Source organism: Apium graveolens, chromosome 9 (assembly GCF_009905375.1).
Source record: "Apium graveolens cultivar Ventura chromosome 9, ASM990537v1, whole genome shotgun sequence".
In the NCBI taxonomy this organism is placed as follows: Eukaryota; Viridiplantae; Streptophyta; class Magnoliopsida; order Apiales; family Apiaceae; genus Apium; species Apium graveolens.
This window is the reverse complement of record NC_133655.1, coordinates 278,013,139-278,035,158: the sequence shown is the minus strand read 5'-3', so window position 1 is coordinate 278,035,158 and position 22,020 is coordinate 278,013,139. Positions and strand designations below refer to the sequence as shown.

The window sequence follows — 22,020 nt, the reverse complement described above, 5'->3', positions numbered from 1 at the left end:
GCGCTGGGCACATCATACCAGCGACGTTGAAGCTTTAGAACTCGAAAAACAAGAACACTGAGATTCCAAGTGAAAAGGACATGACATGACTAAAGAAATTCCATGCACATAACTAAAGCACACTACCAACTTTGATCATTGTAACACTTTCTTCTTTTGTCTCATTACGTAACAGTTCGGGTCCATCATAGTTGAAACCCCAGAATCCCGAGAATTCTGATATCATGTTAAGTTACTACTCACGTAAAACTTCAAGTTGTTGGAACGGAGGCTTAATATGAGCATATTATTTCTAATGGCTTTAACATGGGCTCCGAATTGTTGCAAAAATTCATTGTTTCCACTCTTATCCATTTAGCCATTTTCACAAATATTTAAGACTTTGATTTTTCCAAGGCCAGAAACTTAATTTTATTTTCCTGATATTAATATTGGATGAACATAAAGGTAAAGTAACGTACTCACTTATCCCGCTCAAAGAGCAAGACAACCTAACCCCCGGGCCAACTCGAAGTCTTGGGAAGGAAATATGAACCTATATTATAGCAGCCACGTCTTATCACTCTTGGCAACCATTTATTTGAGGACTTGCGACAGCAGGTATCCAGAAACCTTTTTTGTGCAGGTACTATGAATTTAACCGTACTTGTATATTTTATTTGACATGACATGTGAAGCATTTCTGGTTAGATATTGGCACTGCTATCATTTGTTTTTTTGGTGGTTTTGTCACTTTTGTAGCTCAACTTACACACATGACACTGTATCTTTTAGCTCAATGTACGAACTTAGGGATGCAGAGGAACATATATATTGCATAAAGTATATTAACTTAAACATTAAGTAAATTGACATTCTATAAGCTTATAATCTTATCGTCATGCATGTTGAGATAATTTAAGCCCGGGCCATATGTTCCTTTCTCTCGATAAATATAATAGTAACTTTATAAAGATCTTAAGTATGATTATATCAGCTCTGATCAGCTTAGGCAATGGAAAATGCGGTTGAAATGGAATCTACAATCACTTCTCCTCCTCACTTGGGTTCAAGTATGTCTACTCATCTATTTCTTCTTAATCTGATTCTTTTCCTTCAATAACATCGTAAATTTTTCGATATCTCTCCCTCTTAAAGCTTACCTGAGTGAAGAGAGACGGAAATATCTGTATCAGCACCAACCGTTGTATCGAGCCATACTGAAGAATGACTGGCTTGCTGCTGAGGAAGTCATCGATAAATACCCTAGTGTCTTAAGGGATTATATTTCAGAAGGAAAGGAAACTGCACTTCACATTGCTGCCTTATCGAAAGACGTTAGCTTTGTGAAGAAACTAGTAGCAAAAATGGATGCACAAGACATGGAGATTCAAAATGGACAGGGCAATACTGCCCTTTGTTTTGCAGCTGTAGATGGAAATGTGAGAATTGCAGAACTAATGATTGCCAAAAATAGCAGTCTTCCGAATTTATATGGCCCCGAAGGAGTGAAGCCAATTGACATGGCTGCTTCACTAGGACAGAAGGAAATGGTCAAGTATCTCCACCCTTTATCTAGAGTGGTTAACTGGAGTTTGAAGGAAAAGGCTACACTACTCACAACTTGTATTGCTAGTGGCTTGTACGGTAAGTACCCAAATTTTGATATTTGAAAGCGTACCACATCCATTCTGAGGTATATTTTCATCATTGATCTTGTTTTTTGTTTAATTTAGATGCAGCTTTCAGAATGGTCCACGATGACTCAACTCTTGCTGCTACCAAGGATGGCAATGGTGTGACAGCGTTGCACGTTCTTGCTCATCTGTCGTCATCATCTTATGATGTACACGGAGAAGGATTGTGGAGAAGAATCAACTCATGTAAGTTATATTATAGTACTTGAGATTTACACTTCACTATATGATGGCCCTTCGAGTTACTCAAAATGTACAGATGAAGTTTGCATTAGGTAGGGTCTAATTGATTTTAGAACACTACATTGAACTGGCTATTTTTCTGTCTATGCATATATGAAATGAATATGACATCTATTTATACTTTCATGTTTAGATCTACGCGTGAAGGAGGAAAATGAGGAACAGTCACAGCAATTCTATGCCCACAAACTTGTATACTTTATCTTGGATCATATTCTTCTCAACGAAGATTGTGAAATATTGAGCTTGATTGAAGAGGTTCCTACCCTATTATTTGCAGCTGCAGAAGTTGGAAATGCTGAATTTGTAATTGCAATTATAGACTACTATCCTGATTTTATATGGAAAGAAAATTACCGCAATCAAAGCATCTTTCATGTTGCAATTTTGCATCGTCACCAGAGGATTTTCAACCTTCTTCACGAAATTGGCTCCATTGGGAGCCTTATAGCGACTCGCAAAGACAATTATGATGGTAACAATATGTTGCATTTAGCAGCAACGTTAGCACCTCAAGAGAAGCTCAACAAAGTTTCAGGTGCAGCACTTCAAATGCAACGAGATCTACTTTGGTACATGGTAACTGTTCTAATATTAGAATCTACTGCCAAAATTAATATAACGTGTCTTGATGAATCTCGAAAAAATCTCTGGCATTCTAGTGTAGTGGATGCCTCTCTTCTCCTAGTAAAAGAGGGTTGAGGGTTATAGCCTCAGAGCATGCATGGTTGTGGACTGATCTTGCTGTCAAATGCACAATTCTGCGACATATAGCTACTAACTACCTTGATACTTGTAGGTTTATTATAAAATGAATCTGATATTTATTCCATTATTATCTATAATGCATCTAACAATGACAGGAGGTGCAGAGTATAGTAGGACCTTCCTACAGAGTTATGAAAAATAAGGATGGTAAAACCCCGCACGACATGTTCAAGGAAACACACAAAGGCCTAATGAAGGATGGTGAAAAGTGGATGAAAAGTACTTCTAGTTCATGTTTGGTGGTTGCAACACTTATCGCCACAGTAGTGTTTACAGCAGCTTTTACGGTTCCTGGAGGCGTTGATAGCAATGTCGGGGTTCCAGTTCTGTTGAATCAGCCATTTTTCAAAGTATTTGCCATATCAGAAGGCATCGGTATGTTCTCATCTTCAACCTCAATCTTGATGCTCTTATCCATTCTCACATCTCGATACCAAGAAAAAGACTTTTTGCACTCTTTACCCCTGATGCTGATGGTTGCCATTGCAACACTATTTCTCTCAATAGCAGCCATGATTATAGCCTTCTCTACTACCTTATTCTTGTCTTTTGAGGATGGAGCGAGTTTACTCCCTATTCTCCTCGGAATTTTTGCTTGTATACCAATTATGTCTTTTCTTGTCAAGTTTCCCCTCCTGGTTGACATAATTTGTTCTACTTATGATTCCCGCTTCCTCTTTCGTTCCAACAATCGGTTGTTCCAAAGAAAAACTAGGATATATTGAACTGCACAGGGCTGTGGCTTTGTGGAAGAAGTTAGAAGAGTTGAGGCTTAATAGTGAAATGCTATGTATGCTATGCAAATTCAAAGTCCTGTTATGTATCAGTGTTTGTGAGTTAAGTTGAGAACCTTTATGTGTGTGTGATCACCGGTACAATTTGGTGAGTATGTACTATTATTCTTCAAGAAACAATGAATGCTTGAGTATGTTCCATTTGCATCCAAATTTCTGCACTGATGGTGATTCCTTGTAAATTTAACATTAGACTGCAATTTTATGGACAATGATCTGCATCCGAATATTTCTTTTTCTTGGTGTAAGAGACTAAAAAACTCTCCAATAACCAGTTCTCTGAATTAGCAAAGTAACACTTAAACTTAATCATACCAGATCTTTAACCAGATACAGGCTCCAGTCCGAGCCCAGGAAGAACCGTTGGTCCCTGATGACTAAAAGAACTCGCTAATCACTACTAGCCATCGGAGGGGTATAGATAATCTTTATGAGAATCAAGTCACGCTGTTGTTTCAACATAGGGTACAGGCAAGTCGAGCAAACTCCATGGTTACTTCCACAGGTGGAGCTACTAAGCCCCGGGGATACTAGTGAAGTAATTTCCAAGTCCTTTAGTAATTTATAAAAGGACTTGGAAATTACTTCTTACTTCTAGCTTAGGACTTGATCTGCATACACAACTAAAGTCTCCATACTTGTTGCAATGAACATCTTAAAAATGGGAATGATCACCTGGCTTCTCTGCTTCTAAATTCTCAGCAGCGACGATATGACTGATAACCTTACTATAGCTACAATAAGAGGTTGAATGTTAACTTTTGCGACGCAGGAGAGGTTGAGCATTGAAATTCTTGCAATTGACTAATACTAAATTTTGAGCAAACTCGTTGAATAAATTCCAAAATACATTCCAGTAACCAGTATAAAAAACAATTTTCTTGGTAAGGTTGCGAAGAAAGTATCTACAATAATAAACATCATATTTACATATTCTCAATCAAGATCAAAATTATAAAACATGTCGATGCCAGCAAATTGCTTAGAAAGTAAATCTGGAAGAAGAGAAGTGATCTCAGAAAAATACTGTGTTGGGTGACATATTAGAGTAATAATACTATAGCGGCTCCCCATCATATTTTATGGATTTGATGACCGTTCCTGGCTCCTGTATGTCCTTGAATGTCGTAAAACCTCCACTATGTAAGTTAAGACATCATAAATGGAGTCGACATAAACTAGGCCCATAATGATGCAGCCGATGATGAGGGATGTAAAGTAATAAGGAGGCATGTAATCCTCAAGTACTAAGGCCTGGAGAAATGTGGTGAATATAGAGCATGAGGAGAGGAAGAGACACGTAATAGCAATCGAGTACTTCAGTGGCAGGGCAAAGTACAAATCTTCCAAATGAAATCGCGACAGCTGAGTTGACAGAAGAGTTCCCAAGGCAATCAAAGAAGCAAAGAAAGTCAGGCCAACATAACTTAGAAACAGATTTAAATCATGCATATGCCCTTTTCTATTAAAGAGCAGGGGGTGGCCATCATCTTGATCGAATCCTCCAGGAAGAGTGAAAACAGCTGTGAAACTCACAGTGGCAATCAATGCTGCCACAACCATTAAGCCCTGGTTCATTTCTTTCACTGCTTTCTCAGCTGCTTCTCGTTTCTTTTTGTAGTCTTTCAACAATAAATCTTCGGCTGTGTTCTCATCTTTGTTCCGGATATGCAATAGATGTGGAGAACAGTCATGTCTTATACGCTGTTCAGATCATGGAAATTAAAAAAAAACTTAATAGTAATATTTCAAGAATAAAAGAAATGAAGATTGTAATAGTGACACAGTAATATGGATCATTGTTGGATGCATGTGAAATATTACTTTGCTCACACCTCAATAAAATTGAGATTAATTAGTTATAAAATTGTTCAAAAGGTTCAATGGATATATCTTTGAAAAGGCTATCCTCTGCTTGGGAATTCGAATCAATCAACTGAATTGCAAAGCAGTGAAAACCTACTCATGAGACCTTAAATAATACTCAAAGCAGCTGTTAGCATCTGAACTTATAAGTAACAGCTAACCATTTTCAAGGTTTAAACTGCCTTTTAATAGGGAAAGGGCTGAGCTTTAATCGCTAAATCCTGAATTTGACCGTGTTATTTGTAGTGTACTACTTTTTCATAGCATTGGCAATTTGGAGTATATATAAATCCAAAAGAGACATGCAGATCAAGTAATATACAGTCGAAGTATTTACCTGAAACCAAAAGATATCCCAAGCCATCAGGTTAGCTACTCCTAGAGAAAAATTAGTTGCAGGCTTGGTTTTAGTTGCATGATGCAATATCGTGTCTCCATTATTATCAACATCTAACAACATTCTGTCCTTGTTAATTGCAGATTCTTTTAGCTTCTCATAAATTTCACTGCCCCTATGCTCAGCTGCAAAATGGAAGACATTCTTTCCATCCTTATCAATAGAGTTGGCAGCATCAGGAAAATAACTGAGGATTTCCACGACTAGTTCAGGTATGCCCATTTCAATGGCTTGTATAAGAGGGTTTTGATGTTCTTCATCCAAGCAGTCGTACTGACTATGGTCTTTATTTGCAGAATATGTGTAACGACCCCAATCTTCCTCTTCCTCCAGCAGTTGCTTTGCAAGTGCTACTGCAGCCATGTTCTTTCGCTTCGTATCATCTATGGGTTGAATCCAAGGCAATCCTAGGGAAAACAATATAGACATCCTTTAACTTGATAATCAGTTGTGGAAAATATAAGACTTTTTTAATTTAAGTGTAATTAAGTAAACCTTCAATTAAAGTATCAAACTGTCACTCTTGTTTCTTGTTCTTTTTAGTAAGATATAAAAATCACTCTTTTCGGTTTGATAATTTAGAACAATTCATTCTTAATATTATATGAACCTCAAGTTAAGAAGGAATATGGACTGTACCCAAAAATAGTTCGACAAATGGATTTCGTTTTTTGTCTTCGATGTAGGTTTTCCGTCTGCTATCTGGATCCTCCTCATCACCTTCTTTCACCGATCTGATGTCATACATGTGTGGTATGCCTGATTGACAACACAACCGAAATTAAAGTAGGAGTTCCTTTATATTTGAGAGAAACAATTTTAGAGAGCTGTAGAGACATATAATCAGATGGAAGGAATATGCCAGAAAACAATTTTGCATGAGAAGACTCATTTAAAAGAATTGATTAAGAAGCAAATCGAACGTTTTGTTTTTCAAAGAGGAGTTTGACATGGCCTTGTACTCTGGTACTCACACATGCATTTACTGAGACTTGAACACTCAACCTGTTTTTACCAAGAAGATAAAATGATTCACTATGCTACAATGATAGGAATTACCCTGAATTTGGAATACATTCATAACAGTAACCTGTGCTTTCTATTACATGCAGAGTAGATGGCTTTTACACTTACATTTTAAATTTTTCACTTGTACCACATTGCGCGGTTAAATAAGAAGTACTATCGTGCTTAAGAATCCCAATTTTTAACAAAAATATTCTAGTTATCATTCTTAAGAATCCTAGATTAGTAGAACAAAGCCAACTGGTGAGCACAGGGCACCAGCCTTCTGACAAAATTTATTTGCTGGTTTCACAGGTGTGCACATTTAGATGGCTACTTAAAAAGGGAGGATGAGCACTTACACCAATACAATAGAACTCTCAAACTCTGTAGAGGGATAAAGGATGCCTTGCCCATAGTTGCTGTTGTATAGTAAGAGTTGCTCCGAAATGAAGATGGTGACAAGGCCAACATATTCAAAGCGGTTTCCCCAGATTTGTTACGTATTTGAGCAAGTCCATGTCCATTCTCCAAATCCAATATTTTTGTAGCCGTGCCTGCATTTTGAAACCAAAGACATCAGATCAGTGTGCTAGAGACAGTAGTATCCAAGATACCGAGATTAAAAATAAATTGACAAAATGAAATGTATGCCTAAATCATCTATCCAAGAGTGTTTTAAGTTACTGTCTTAAATGGATGGATCATTGGGAGATCAGGGTAAACGGGGACCTTATGCATACATAAATGCTCATTAAAGGATGAGAGGGATATCCCCTAGACCTTAATGTTAAGGTTTTATGAAAACTTACGATAGTATTCTCCCATAATAGCAGCATGAAGAACAGTGCAGCCATCATTTCTCTGTGTCTTACAACCTTCTTTGTTATAATTCAGAATTTTCAAGAAAATTTTCCATTTTCCACATGCAGCCGCCAGGAAGAGTGCAGTCTCTCCTGAAACATTTCGGATAGAAACTAAATTATCTTTCTCTGCCGACATTCTTGCAGCACAATCTTTACAGTTGCACATGGAAACTGAACAGCCGAGCATTGAAATCAATTTTCTTTCTTTCTCCAACAGCAATTCAACAATACGTTCATCATCATGCCTCGTGGCTTCATGTAGAGCTGTTTCACCTCTAAGGTTTTGTTTCTTGAGGTGCTCTTGGCTAACATTATCTTCATCCATCAGTTTCCTTACAGCTTCCTCATATTGGCGAATTACCAGCAAATGAAGAAGGGTGTTGCCTCGACCATCTAGTCTTACTGCAGGTTCCTCATTCCAGTAATTGCACAGAAAACTAGGAGTATCGCCATCCGGCTTTTTATTTGCTATTCTTTTGTAAACTTGGCTACGTTTTCGCCTCATTAGCATCTCATCGTTTACTATTGAGATTTCCTCTGCCATCTGGAATGTAGCTAGCACGTTCTTCGCGTCGATTATTTTACTTAACAGAGATGAATCGATGTAGATTATCTAGCTTATTAGTATCTGCACATGAAAGTTATGCATGCTTCCTAAAACAAAACCGAGGCTATATATGCACACACTAGATTTCGAAGAAAAAGAATCAAGATAATATGAATGTCTGAAGTAAAGTATAAATTACAGTTTAAACTGTAAAGTAATCGAAATACACATGTTTCATAAAATCGCAGTTATAGTAGTGTTAAAGTTAAATAGCTAAACCTCTGTTACAAGTAAAGAACTAACACATAAAAGAAAGTATGGAGTGAGATAGTGATAAAGTTTGATAATACCTTGTCAATCAGATTTGATTCTGGAACATTTTTTTAGCAAGTTATAAAAATCTAAAGGAACCAAACACATGAAACATGTTGCATTGGTTGGCAATGCTGCAGATACAAGCAAGCATACATGAATACAGCAGGGGCAAATCGGGTTCGGGTTCGGGTTGGGCAAAACCATGAAAAATAATTACCATTGAGCTCGGTGTGCTAATTTCCAGGGTATTTGAGCTTCAAAACATCCCCATTTCTTGTCTTTGCATAGCTCTGCCAAAAGGGCTAATAGTAAGAAAAGCATAGAGAGCTAAGAGAAACATGGTTAAAACTTAAAAGTAGAATCCGTTCAAGAAAAAAATGTCTACCCATTTCGTAAGAATGTTGCATGTACCATTTTTGGTAGTTTTGTTAAGGTGAAGTAATTAAAATTAATTTTGGGTTAACAGTAATAAATGTATTTACAGTTCTTTACATTTAGGACAGTGTCCTAATTAGGTGTAAACAATAAACTTACATTCCAGTAGAAACATCTGCAGAGTGGTTTTAGTATTTTTTTTAAAAATTTTGTGCATTTTTTTGAACTTATTCTTATTTATCTCAAAAAAATGTTAATATGTTAATTTTTCATGCTTAATATTCAAAATTAACCAATTAAAATTCTTCTTTTATTTCTTCTTAAAATCTCTCACTGATTCAACAAAAAGGTTAGACAAAAATTACAACAGAAATCTAATTATTACAATCTACATGGGATTCTGATTAAATCAAGAGCATTTACTAAAACTGAAGGAAATATGAGGTGCTTTCACCATTCTGCGCTGTCCCGAGTATTGGTCTTAACCACGCTCTGTCAGAAGTCCTGTACTTAACCTGGTGGCCACTTCAGTTGTCTTCCACCGAGTACATGCAAGTGAATATGGTAAACTGATTGACCTACAATAAGAATGCAAGAAATCAGCATGACAAACAACATCGATTCATGTAAACTCTATTTGATTCCAAAAAATATTGACTAGAAGTGTTTAATACAATTATATAAGGCTTGGATCGACCTCCAGCTTATAAATTTGTAATTTCAATATTTAAATCTTATCGTTGTCTTTTTCAGGTCCAATATTATTCATTATGTTTTCTCCTTGTTTCTTTATTTACATAATTTCTTAAAGCAACAAAAGGCTGTGTATAGCAACTTACATGCACCAGGTCCATTGTTGATCACCACACGGAACCCATCCACAATACCTTCTTTCTCTGCCACTAATTTGGCAGCATACAGAAGATGGCCCAGTATATCACTGTGTCTTTCTTCGGCCTACAAAAGTTAAGATAAGCACATAGGTTACATTAAATCCAAATTCAAGATTACTTCCTTTTGACTCCTGAAATTTTTTTTGTGAATAAAGCTCTATAATGGCCAGCTCCTGCAATCTTGAAAGTACTTAATTTCTAGCCAGCATATGTAAAGTTCAAACGACATCCTAAAATTTAACGCTCCTCATCAACAGATAAGACTCCGAAAATTAGAACTTTCTGCTAGGGCAGAAGTTTGTCGTAACTACAAAGTAGCTCATAACAACCATTTCCAACCATACGTATTTGTGAATATATTAGTAGTAATATTTGTGGCAAGAAAGTTTTTCCATTTTTGACTTTTTAGGAAAATGCTATACTCTATTCTTTGTGAATATTTACTTCAACACCTTCTTTGAGTAAGAGACGATTATATATTACCAAAGATTAGTAAGAACATCATTTATTTAGGTAACAACGTTTATATGTTATAATCATTTTAACTACAAATGCATCGAAGATCGAACATGACCAATTAACATGTGTAGTCTAATGAATTATGGATCAATCTCAGAGTGGCAAGTCATAGTAATAATGTTTATAATATTGTATATTACAATCATGCTTAGTTTAGTGTAAAAAATGTGCATTGACAAAATGAGCCTAATAATACTCAATTCCAGTCTTAACCTAGATGAATGCCCTTTATCGTTGTAAAGTACAATACAGAAAAACACATAATTTGTGAAATTTTTAATAAAACCAGAAACTTCCAAGCAAACCAACAGCCTACCGAAATGCAAGCTGATAGACCAAAAAGTTGATTTAGCTATCAGTTTTATGAAGCCATGTAAGCTAGTAACTGGAAACAAGATAAAATAGGTTTCTTATGATGTCAATTTATTCAGCAGAAATATAACCTTTCCAAGCTGAGTTAACCCATCCCTAGACTTTGGGATGACTACAACATGTACAGGAGCTTGAGGATTGATATCCCGAAAAGCCAGCACTTTCTCATCCTCATATACTATTGTGGAAGGTATCTCTTTTGCTATAATTTTGTCAAATCTATAAAAAAGATAAAACAACACAAATATAAACGAATTCAGTTCTAGAACAATAGTAAATTTAAATAAAAAGGTTTTTTGCAAGCTGCAGAACTAGAATAGCAAGTATAACAAAATATTCGTTGACAAGTTACATTATTACCTTAAAGTTAAAAGTTATTAACGAAGCAGCTGAACTATAACATTCAAAACTACAGTGATACATTAGTATATGATCATCTCAGATAATAATTGAAACTTGTGAAAACTTCAATTCTTTAATAACTTACCAGAACATATACCATGGCTTGAGAGATGTCACATTATGTTTGACTGAACAAGTACTTGTTGTAACTAAAAAGCAATTGGCTCGGAGAAAGTAGTAGTAGTGGTAGTCAAAATCACTTGATTGACATATCAACATTTATTAGTAATTAGCTGCATTTTCTAAGAAGTTATACACTAACAGCCCCCTTAGGTGTTGCCCTAAAAATGCAGCAAAATAGTGAAACAAACCATTCATGAGCTGTACTGCGTGACAAAACATCTAGGCCCATGAACAAATGTATATATTGGTATGGGCAAAAGCAATTATATGGTAAAGATTACACATAAAAATTAGCAAAAAATGAAAAATTTACGATCTGAATTAAATAGCTAGGAAATCTTTTAAACAACCCTCTTTATATCTGTATCCTAGTGAGAGAATCCCATTTTACTCTTATATACTTATTGAAAAAACTATCACACCATTTTCGATGGTTGTAGCATTCATATCATGAACTTTATAATTGTCAACCAAATTACAACATATCAATAGTGACAAGTATGGCATACTCATCAACAGTCTCTAAAGAATTATAACTCACATGGTTGGAGCTCCGGTGTCTTCAGCTACCTTGGCAATAGCTTCTTCATTATTTGCAGCGCCCGAAGATGACAATGTTCTGAAAAACACAAAACTTAAGTGCAAACTGACACAAACACCAATACTGATACCAACATTCTTGTGTACGATCCATTCAAAATAATATAGCAAAAATACAAAATAATTGCAAGAAATTTGAGATCAACTAATATTACATAAAACAAATAAATATATCATCTTTATAGCATTCAAGAAGACAATGTTCTCGAAAACACAGATATTCAAAGTTAAGGCTAATACACATACCAACATTACTATTCAAGGTATTCAAATTAATATAACATTATATTATCGCGAATTCTGTTCTTGCAAAAATATTTTAAAGAAATTTTATAAATAACTATTAATAAAGAAACACATAAAAGTACTATCTTTTTTGCAAAAGATGTCAATTTGCAGTATAGTTTTATTGTAAATAGAGGGTTTCATTTGTACCTACGAAATTGAGGAGCAATGGGAAGAAATGAGTGAGTTGGGGGAATAAAAAAGGCTTCTTTAGAGGCTCTAATTGTTGCCAATGCTCCAACTCTCAGAGGGCCCCTGTAAAATCAAGAAAATTGAGATGTTTAGATTGTGTAGGTATTTATGTACAAGACTGTACAGAGAGAGAGAGATGGAGGGGAGAGGGGGAGAGAGAGAGAGAGAGAGAGAGAGAGAGAGAGAAGGAGGGAGAGAGAGACATAGAGGGGGGGAGAGAGAGAGAGAGAGAGAGAGAGTACCTTAACAAAGAGAAGGGGTTTATAGCAGCAGCCATGGCAATGAAATTATGATTTATGAGTGCTTGAAACAGTTCAGCTCTCTCTGGAGTCTGGACTAGCTACCAATTCTCATTTCCATTTTATTTTATGTTTTCCTGATAAATAAATAATAATTACCAAAAGTTAAATAGTAGTACAAATAAAAAAAATGATATATTCTGTGTTGGAAATAAAATTGACACTAAAAATATTTTATACTGTAGAGTTTTTTTTTCTTGAGCTTATAAAGACGTTCATATAGGCTTGGGTATTTATCTTGTGTTCATATTATGTTTTATTTTATTTATTAAAATTAAAAGGGTTTAAAAAATTGAGGCCAAAAGCCAGAACTGATCATTCATATGCAATACACTGGTTCAAGAAAGTAAAAAAAAACAAATCAAGAATGGCTTTTCTTCTCCAGTTTCCAAACAATTTCAGGACTTTCTCTGTTTCAGCTTCCTCCAATGGTACTTTTTTCTTCTACTCCGTACCTATATCTGTGTTTATATCTTGATATTTAATCAGTTCAATAAGACCTTTTTAGCATATTGTGAATTTTCAAGCTAGAAAACTATATGGTTGTAGGGGCTTCTCCAAGTGTGCCTCAAACAGGGCCTGTGATTCTTGAACTGCCCCTGGATAAAATAAGAAGACCCCTTATGCGTACTCGGTCTAATGATCAAGAAAAGGTTAAGGATCTTATGGATAGCATTGCTCAAATTGGTCTTCAAGTACCTGTATGCAACTTCTCTTTTCGATTTTATATTTGGGATTTTTTTTTGCTTCTGTTATTGTTCAAGATACAGACTTGTAGACTAGAGCTTTTTCAGTTGAATTATTGTGTTCTGGTCATTAATTTTGTTGCTGCAGCTCAAGTTGTGTCTATAATTTTATATGTTGTTGTTAGTTTGTACTTTGAAGTTGTTTGGTAAAGGTACCTTAATTTATGTTAGTTGTCATTTACCTGTGGAGGTTTACTCTCTGTTAAAATAGTTAAAATAGTATAAGTGTTAGCCCTTATGAGTTAGGCCTTTTAGAAGCTTTTTACCATGGAGTGAATGTACAAGTGTCGAGTTTTTATCACGGGTACTAGAGGAAAAACATAGAGTCGGGGGTAAGAGAGCTTACAAGTTAGAAGATGGGATGGTATGCCTGCCAACAAACAGCTATGGGACAATTATTATTATCGGAGAAAATTAATCCATTCAACATTAAAAAGCTACCAACATGTGAACTGTGAAGGCAAACTTTGTAGGGTAACCTTCATCTTTGTTCGTCAAATTATTGCAGATTTTGCAATTAGGAAATTTGTGTTATATAGTGTTAATTGATTGTGATATTGTGATACAATTGCTATCATTACTATTGAAAAATGATTGGATATATTTGTTAATTTAGTTTGTTTTTTAGTCCAAAATAAAATTACGTTTTTTAGAGGGAAAAATACCAATTGAATTTATATCTGTGACACTGGTCTGGAATGAATTTTCAGTTAATCTTAACTAATCTTGGAATGTCATACAAACTTGTTTAAATGTGTATCCTTCTGATAGGTCATCTCCAACAGTTGTGATCCAAAAATTCAAATTTGGATCACCAACTGATCCAAATTTCTGAACAACTCCAACAGTGTGATCCAAATATTTGATCCATATTACTTTTTACATATAATAATATATAAATATCATATTAAACAATTTTATCTTAAATTTATCATTTAATCATTATTAACAATTTATATAACATTTCATGAATTAATTAAATCAAAAAAAATTAATACACATAAAAATATTAAAATTGTGCACTTAATTCACGAAAAACACATTTATTGCAATAATTATCATACAAAATATCATTGATACACACTAATTTTTCGAATTAGTATATTCTTCCCATAAATGCTCAATTAATGAATCTCTAAATGCAATATGTGCCTCTTTATTTTTTATTTTTAAATTTTAATGAAATTATGTTTTCTCATTAAAAAATAAATTTTGTTAACTATTAATTATATTCTGATATTAATTAAATAAATAAATTATCAAAAATCAATTTAAAATCTCATAAACTACAAATAACAAAAACATTATTTTATATTAAATCAAGTGATCCAAATTTGGATCACCATTTGGATCACTGTTGGAATGGAATTTGGGGTAATCTGCCCCAAATTTGGATTTTTGGATCACCGTTGGATTTGCCCTTAGGACTTCTGTTTTGTTTATTTAGTGGTCTGGAAAGTGTATAGCAAAATTAAGCGGTTGAGTGGTTATTTAGGTATAAATTGTTTAGATTGGAATTAACCAAGTGGTCCATTAAATGGATAGCAGGTAAACTAACAAAAGACTTCTAAAGCAGAAGCATTAATCTGTCTAAGTGGAGACTTTAGAACATTATTTATTTTCTATGGGTGTTCTGTGAAGAAACCTGCACCCTAATCAGGCGAGGATGGAGATCAACAAAGTACCAAAAGAACTGATGCATGGATCTATGTTGCTTTATAAATTCACTCTGAGTCTGATATTAGTAATTGATTTTCTTTTGAATTTATTGTGATGGTGATAAAATTATGGAGTTCCTTTGCTTGATTTTCTTTTTATTTTTAATTTGTTCGAGCCACATTCTGGTTATACTGAAGCTCAGTCTCATATTGTTTTATTAAAACTATCAGCAACGACTTTAAGCTAATGCCTATACTCCGTAATTAATCAGTCTGTCCTTAAATTCTATGCAGATTGATGTGCTTGAGGTAGATGGTGTCTACTATGGTATGTGTACATTCTGTTTTTCCACCGGTTATCATTTATTTATTCTACTTGGTTTTGTGGTATCTAGCTAAATATATTTTAGCTTTTTGAACTTGAAAATAAATCATTCATCATTTGCGACTAACAGAACCCCAAACTCCAGGACAAAATGTAAATCAAACTACCTTTAGGGATAAAACTAGAATGAGAGTGGACAAAAGAAATAAAAACGAAAGAAATTATAGAAAAATGGTAAATTACTGTAGTCTCTATGAATGTGCACAATAGCTATAAGTAGCATGAACGGTTGAAATGTTAACTAATGAGAACCTTGAATAGAAGCCTGAATTAGATGTATTTAGTTTTTCTGTTTCTCCATGTACAGGTTTCTCAGGCTGTCATCGGTACGAGGCTCACCAGCGACTAGGACTTCCAACAATTCGCTGTAAAATTCGACGTGGAACGAAAGAGACTTTGAGGTTTTTATTTATGTTCCAATTTCTAAATGATTATGTATTTCTATATGTTGTTTTACAGATTAATGTTTCCCCCTTCTATTATTGTTGCACAGGCATCACCTCCGCTGAGTAAAGGGTTGTGCTCAATTAGTGTTCGGGCTAAATGATGGAATTGGTTGAAACTATCTTGAGGGCTTTCAACATAAGCAATATTATAGCATACATATCTTCAAATTTCTGATCCCTGTCAGATTGTATATTTGTATTGTCCAGGCCCTAATGTATGTATTGCTAATGACTTTTGAAATTAATATCTACGAGGGAAAGATGGTTCACTGTTCTACGCAGATAAGTAGACAACGACAAGATCTGAAGTTAAGGGTGCTGACTTGATACTTGTCCGCACATCTATATTTAGAATCGAAACTAATTTACGTGGTTGAAAATCTGTTTCCTAGGGGAATTCCCCAATTTTCTTGAACCATTAACTCGAAGTCAAAAACAAGCAGAATTCATTTTTAAAATGCTCATCAACTCATTGTTTGCCCTATAAGTACACAAACACAAACGAATTGCCAGGTCTATTAGTAACTCTGTAGTATTACGCAGACGGGCGCATACAACAAACCTAGGTACAAGTTACAACTGTTTGGCTCACTGAAATAGAGGCAACACGTCTATATGCCAAAAATTGAGATAACGCCCCCAAACTTACAGAAACATATAATTGAAATAGAAGAAAGAATCAAGTCACATGTTAAGATGGCATACAACAGGTTTGGAATGTTTTATTTTCCTTTGCATGATGCCACAATCAAGATTTAATTACTACAGCATACTTGAAGATAAGTTGCTGAGAGGAGCTCATTGAGTAACTCATAAGATACAATATGAAGACTGATATGTATGTTACAAATAACTGGCGAAACTGACAACAATCTTGCACTAGCAGGGATGATTAATTCAGGTACAGTACATCTATTCAAAAAATACAAAAGGTGTTCTACAAAATTCACTTCTCCAGTACCAAGTTGCTGCTATCCCTAATTGATTTGATTCTTTCGCCTGATTCCTTCTTCCATCTGCAGAATACCAAAACTTCAGGAATTCCGTGTATGGCTATATGGCTATTACATCAACGCAAAATCTGCATCCAATACATTCAGAGTTCTATACAATTAAACTGCACAAGTAACCTTAGAAAAACTGAATAACAAGTCAACTACATAAATCAGGATGATATACAAAATCTTTTACAGGGTAAATAATTATTCGCCTGAATGTGTAGAAGTCAGCCTAAACTCGTCCCAATCTTTTCAGATGATGTAATTATGCATAGATATATTTGCAGATATATATATAAAAAGATTAATATAGTTATAATCATCCTATACCTGTGCATATAGAGGTCAATAATTCTGAATTACGACGTGGCCGTCAAAAGAATAATGCTCCCTCGAAGTATCATTACATCTACCACAAACGAATACAGGCAACACATAAAATAAACGCCTGGACATGATCAACTTGCAAATGATAAGCAAAATTAACAATAAACCATCTTTACAAATAAACAAAACTACTTTGGCGAAATTGACCATGCATCAGTTATTTTCTCTTAGTCTTTTGGACATCTTTATTACAACACCTAATGCATTTCTACTCAATCAATCATTCAAGCAACATACAAGTAAAAGGGAAGGTTACAAGAGCCTTCTAGTAAATTAAGCAGAAAAGACTCACCGCCAGATCTCAGTGAATTTAAAAGGGTGAGATGTATATGATTCTAAATTAGGCCCTAGAAAAGAACTATGAGATTTCCATCAATTCCTAAGCAATCTTTCAGAAGGCAGTGTACACAAATCAGTTGTCCTAACCATGCATAGCATGTCGTATTCATTAAGTACAAATGATTATGCTATTTTCTTTAGATTCTATACTGTGTGTTGCCCTGAACCGGAACAAATATGTGTCATCAGATATAATCATCCAGATTTTCTCAAACTCCATGTATAACTTTATAATCAACTTTAATTTACTAAAGCACAACATGAATGTTTCACCCTCGAATTTCATTTAAACAGTATAGCCATAAGGACAGTTCCATTCCAGAATAATGTAGTTACTTATCCTCCAATTTGAAAAGATTATCTGTTGGTTTTTGATGATCATTGGGCTTCTAAAGTAAAGCTTTATAAGCATCAAATCTGGTGGCAGAATATAATAACAGACGAATGCAACGATAACAGATGTGCGGCAACTGTCAAAGCTAACAGCAGTGGAAGTACAAGGCATCAAGCTTTAGAAGATGGAGATATATGGGTGTACTTATTTAATAGTAAACCCAAAGCCTAAACCCCTCTCATATATAAGTGCAAAACTAGTTTACATAATTAATTGCACAAGTAAAAGTAAATTTGTATAAACAAACAATTATCCCAAGTAGGTGAGCATCCTACTTGGACCCTAAAGGCTAGAACAAGCCATTTGTATAACATAAACTTCTCCGAGATAGAACATCAAGCCTTTCAAATTTTAATCCTATGCAATTCAAGCATTTTCCAGGAAGTAAAGGTTCAAAGCCTCGACTTATCTACCGTTTCCCCCCTTTTTCAGGTTTACTTACTATCAATTCTATACCATTCAAATACATTTTATGCATTAGGATTCAACATGAGCACATACCAAAAGCCAAACAACCTCTCCGCAATTCACAGAATGCAATGTACTAGTTTAAAATCGACTACAATCAAGTAAAACATAAACATAAAACACTAAACCTAGACAACTAAATTATCATCAAAATAAGTACATTCACGAAATTCAAATAAAATGTCGTAATACTCAACCACTCTCAAATTCAAAAAATGCAGTAACATAACAATAAAATCAAACACTTAAAAACACGAATTACGGAACAGAAATAACAAACCCTAACCTTACCCTAATTGAAACTCAACGATTCCTCTCAGCAGGCAACGGCCTATTAAATCCACCTCTCCTATTCATATACTGTCGCGGCATTCTCTTCGTGACAGCTCTCACACCACTAACATCATTCCCATCCACATGTTTCCCTTTCGTTGAATCAAACCCTACCGGAATTCCCATCATCTTCATCATCTCCATCTCATCCTTATCCATCTCTACTTCCTCACTCTCATCTCCTTTCTTCTCCTTCTTCTCCTTCACTATTCCGTCCAAGAATTCAGACACCGCCGCCGCCGTCGTCGACTCTTTCCGGCGATCTCTCTCGCTGCTCTCTCCGCGCTTCTGGCGTTTTCGTGAGTGGTCCGGTGAGGGAGAGCGGTGGCGGCGAGAGCGAGACCGGTCGGGAGAGCGGGAACGGCTCCGGCGACGGTCCGGAGAGCGAGTTCTCGACCGAGCGTGCCGCGATCTGGACCGGTCCGGTGTGTGCGACCGCTTGCTCCGGTCACGGTCACGGTCTCGCTTTCTAGTGTCGCGGTCTCGGTCTCTGTCTCGGTCTCTGTCGCGGTCGCGATATGTGTCGCGGAGTTTGTCGCGGTCGCCCATTGGGGGAGGGTAAAGAGTGAGAGTAGTGAGTTTTGAAGGCGGAAGACGAGAAGTTTACTACGGGAGTTGATTATATATATATACACACGAATTTAAATTATAGCTGTTTAATTTTTTTAAAATAAATATATATTATTCAAATTTTTATACAAAATAAAAAAAAATAAAAAAATTTCAAAGTGGTATTTAATTACGTGCAATTATTTGAAAAAAAATCATAAAAATATGGGTGGGATGGAGGGAGGGAGTAACTTTTTATTTAAATTTAAGTCAATTTTTTTTAATCATTAGTGTTACTCGGATAAAAGTCGATGATAGGGAGATCAAGTACTTTCATCCCAGTTTTTGGAATGAAAGTATCTCAAATTTGTGTTCATGAACACTTGCTTTCGTATTTTTAAAAAAACCGGGAGCACAATTATCATCGAAAGTAAAACTATGGTCCGTTTGGGAATCTGAATTTCATTTGAAATTTTGGATTTGATCAAATAAGCTGTTTGAGAATTTGAATTTGGATTTCAAATTTGAAATCCAGACATTCAAATATTAGTATAAACATAAGAATTTGAAATAACAACTCAAATTTTGTCATTTGAAATCTCTCATTTGAAATGAAATGGAAGTTTCCAAACGCCCTCCTAATTTATTTACCCTACACTAACTTAGGGATGACAAAATAATCCTATCTGACGGATACCCGAAATTTTGGATTCACCGAACCTGATTTTTTGGATTTGGATTTGAATATGAATTTAATTTTTAAACCCGAAAGTTTTTGGATTTAGATTTGGATTTTAGAGTATACCGATCCGAAACCTGATCTGAAATTCGAAATTCCATTCGGATCTAATCTGAACTCGAAATCCAAAAAAACTTGAATATATATATATTAGAGTTGGGTTCAGTGGAAACCAATATTATTTGGAGACTCTGGAGACTTGTATAACTGCCGTTAAATTTTGTAAGATTGTGCGGTTAGAGATAATGCAAAGTGAGAGACAGATTAATACTAATAAACCTAAATATAATGTAACATGTATATAAATATTATGTGAAAAATATATTAAAAAAATTGAGTGCTGAAGTTTATAAATAGAGTGTAGTAGTTTAAATTATAAAGTGTAGTACATTTAAACCTAAATAAAAAAATAATGTAACAAGATTATAATGTGAAAATTTTATTTAAAAAAATAGAGTGGAGAACATATCGTACAACCTTATAAATAGAGTGTAGTACTTCAAATTATAAAATTTGGTACTTTTAAATCTAACTAAAAATTATAATGTAACTTGCAGAATAAAATATTATGTGAAAAAATATATTAAGAAAAGTGCAGAATATATTGTAGAACTTTATAAATAGAATGTAGTACTTAAAATTATAAAATATAATACTTTTAAACCAAAATAAAAAATATAATGAAACTCGCAGAATAAAATATTATGTGAAAAAGTATATTAAAAAAATGAAAGGCAAAATATATTATAGAATTTTATAAATAGAGTGTAGTATTTAAAATTATAAAGTGTAGCACTTTTAAACCAAAATAAAAAATATAATACAACTTGCAGAATAAAATATTATGTGAAAAAATATATTAAAAAAATGAAAGGTAGAACATATAATAGAATTTTATAAACAGAGTGTAGTACTTAAAATTATAAAGTGTAGTACTTTTAAACCTAAATAAAAAATATAATGTAACTTGCAGAATCAAATATTATGTGAAAATATATTAGAAAAAATAGAGTGCATAACATATTGTAGATTTTTTATAAACAAAATGTGGTACTTTAAAATCTAAATAAAAAAATATAATTTAACATGCAGAACACATATTATCTAAAAAATATATTCAAAAATAAAGTTGTAGTGCATAACTTAGCCTAATAAAAATTAGATGATAATATATTCGATGTGGAGTTAATGACAAAAAAGTATTTATGCATAAATAAATATTTAGTACTTTTAAACCTAAATAAAAAATATCATGCAACTTGCAGAATAAGGATATCCTGCACTTGGAAAAGATTGTCCTGCATTTAAATATTATGCATCCTACCAAGTATTGGGTTGTATAATATACTTGCATAACTCGAGTAATGAAAGCAGAATATTGACTTGTACTAGCAATACAAACTGCAGATTATAAGTTTTCATGCACTTGGAAAAGATTGTCCTGCATTTAAATATTATGCATCCTCCCAAGTATTGGGTTGTATAATATACTTGCATTAGCATAGCTAGCTCGAGTAATGAAAGCAGAATATTGACTTGTACTAGCAACTACAAACTACAGATTATAAGTTTTCATTTGTTTAATGCTGAATGAAATAATAGAATAGAGTGCATCACATGTGTACTAAATGATCATTATAATTCTTTATTAGTTTTTCAAGAACTAAAAACATTTATTATACATATTTAAGCAGAGAATAAATTGAGTCACTAATATTTTAAAGATTTTTTTTTATAAAAAATTGTACTTTAATTCTTAATTTTATTTTACATCAAAATAAGTTAGTGAATGAAAGTTATATTAATGTACTACAATAGTATTAAAATTTTTTTTTGAGCTATTTCGATTCTAATTTTCTAGTTTTTCATTTAATTAATGATATAATAATGTAAACTAAGTAATAAAAATAACAGAATTTATATTAGAAACATCAATAAATTTGTATTAGAAAATAGAACACAACGTAAGAAAATTTTAATTATTTTTAAATTCAAATAAAATTTATTCATCCAAATTTATATGTTATAGGAAATTTGATAA

General features: G+C 34.0%; 5 protein-coding genes across 14 annotated transcripts; 2 read left to right on the top strand and 3 right to left on the bottom strand.

Annotated features, from left to right (window-relative positions):
* The first annotated feature begins 478 nt into the window (after nucleotides 1–478).
* On the top strand, nucleotides 479–3,620 carry LOC141682811 (uncharacterized). 3 transcript variants are annotated; one of them, XM_074487505.1, is made up of 6 exons: nucleotides 479–625; nucleotides 977–1,052; nucleotides 1,138–1,626; nucleotides 1,716–1,862; nucleotides 2,053–2,491; nucleotides 2,783–2,942. In XM_074487505.1, exons 2-6 carry the CDS (start codon nucleotides 995–997, stop codon nucleotides 2,796–2,798), a joined length of 1,149 nt encoding a protein of 382 aa, XP_074343606.1. In that variant the 5' UTR covers nucleotides 479–625; nucleotides 977–994; the 3' UTR covers nucleotides 2,799–2,942. The 3 variants fall into 3 exon arrangements, with proteins under 3 accessions (XP_074343606.1, XP_074343605.1, XP_074343604.1); XM_074487504.1 differs by having other exon boundaries at nucleotides 482–625; nucleotides 1,722–1,862; nucleotides 2,053–2,498; nucleotides 2,783–3,620; XM_074487503.1 differs by having other exon boundaries at nucleotides 483–625; nucleotides 2,053–2,498; nucleotides 2,783–3,620.
* Nucleotides 3,621–4,311: 691 nt separating this feature from the next.
* Nucleotides 4,312–8,359, bottom strand: LOC141686935 (uncharacterized). Its single transcript, XM_074492047.1, has 5 exons — nucleotides 7,562–8,359; nucleotides 7,112–7,306; nucleotides 6,384–6,503; nucleotides 5,685–6,151; nucleotides 4,312–5,185 (listed from the first exon to the last, which is right to left on the bottom strand). The coding sequence occupies exons 1-5, from the start codon at nucleotides 8,157–8,159 to the stop codon at nucleotides 4,562–4,564; spliced, it is 2,004 nt and encodes a 667-aa protein (XP_074348148.1). The 5' UTR covers nucleotides 8,160–8,359; the 3' UTR covers nucleotides 4,312–4,561.
* Nucleotides 8,360–9,140: 781 nt separating this feature from the next.
* LOC141682818 (14 kDa zinc-binding protein) lies at nucleotides 9,141–12,634 on the bottom strand. Its single transcript, XM_074487509.1, has 6 exons — nucleotides 12,481–12,634; nucleotides 12,197–12,301; nucleotides 11,703–11,780; nucleotides 10,708–10,855; nucleotides 9,692–9,809; nucleotides 9,141–9,430 (listed from the first exon to the last, which is right to left on the bottom strand). Exons 1-6 carry the CDS (start codon nucleotides 12,513–12,515, stop codon nucleotides 9,363–9,365), a joined length of 552 nt encoding a protein of 183 aa, XP_074343610.1. The 5' UTR covers nucleotides 12,516–12,634; the 3' UTR covers nucleotides 9,141–9,362.
* A 174-nt stretch (nucleotides 12,635–12,808) lies between these two features.
* LOC141684452 (sulfiredoxin, chloroplastic/mitochondrial) lies at nucleotides 12,809–16,058 on the top strand. Its single transcript, XM_074489438.1, has 5 exons — nucleotides 12,809–12,968; nucleotides 13,087–13,238; nucleotides 15,236–15,269; nucleotides 15,634–15,727; nucleotides 15,820–16,058. Exons 1-5 carry the CDS (start codon nucleotides 12,905–12,907, stop codon nucleotides 15,833–15,835), a joined length of 360 nt encoding a protein of 119 aa, XP_074345539.1. The 5' UTR covers nucleotides 12,809–12,904; the 3' UTR covers nucleotides 15,836–16,058.
* A 405-nt stretch (nucleotides 16,059–16,463) lies between these two features.
* Nucleotides 16,464–19,286, bottom strand: LOC141684839 (uncharacterized). Of its 8 annotated transcripts, none has more exons than XR_012560707.1 (3): nucleotides 18,645–19,286; nucleotides 17,101–17,179; nucleotides 16,464–16,853 (listed from the first exon to the last, which is right to left on the bottom strand). XR_012560707.1 is itself a non-coding variant. In XM_074489977.1 (2 exons), the coding sequence occupies exon 1, from the start codon at nucleotides 19,238–19,240 to the stop codon at nucleotides 18,662–18,664; it is 579 nt and encodes a 192-aa protein (XP_074346078.1). In that variant the 5' UTR covers nucleotides 19,241–19,286; the 3' UTR covers nucleotides 16,464–16,853; nucleotides 18,645–18,661. The 8 variants fall into 8 exon arrangements, 4 of the variants coding, with proteins under 4 accessions (XP_074346078.1, XP_074346079.1, XP_074346076.1 ...); XR_012560709.1 differs by having other exon boundaries at nucleotides 16,464–16,788; XR_012560706.1 differs by having other exon boundaries at nucleotides 18,650–19,286.
* Nucleotides 19,287–22,020: the final 2,734 nt, after the last annotated feature.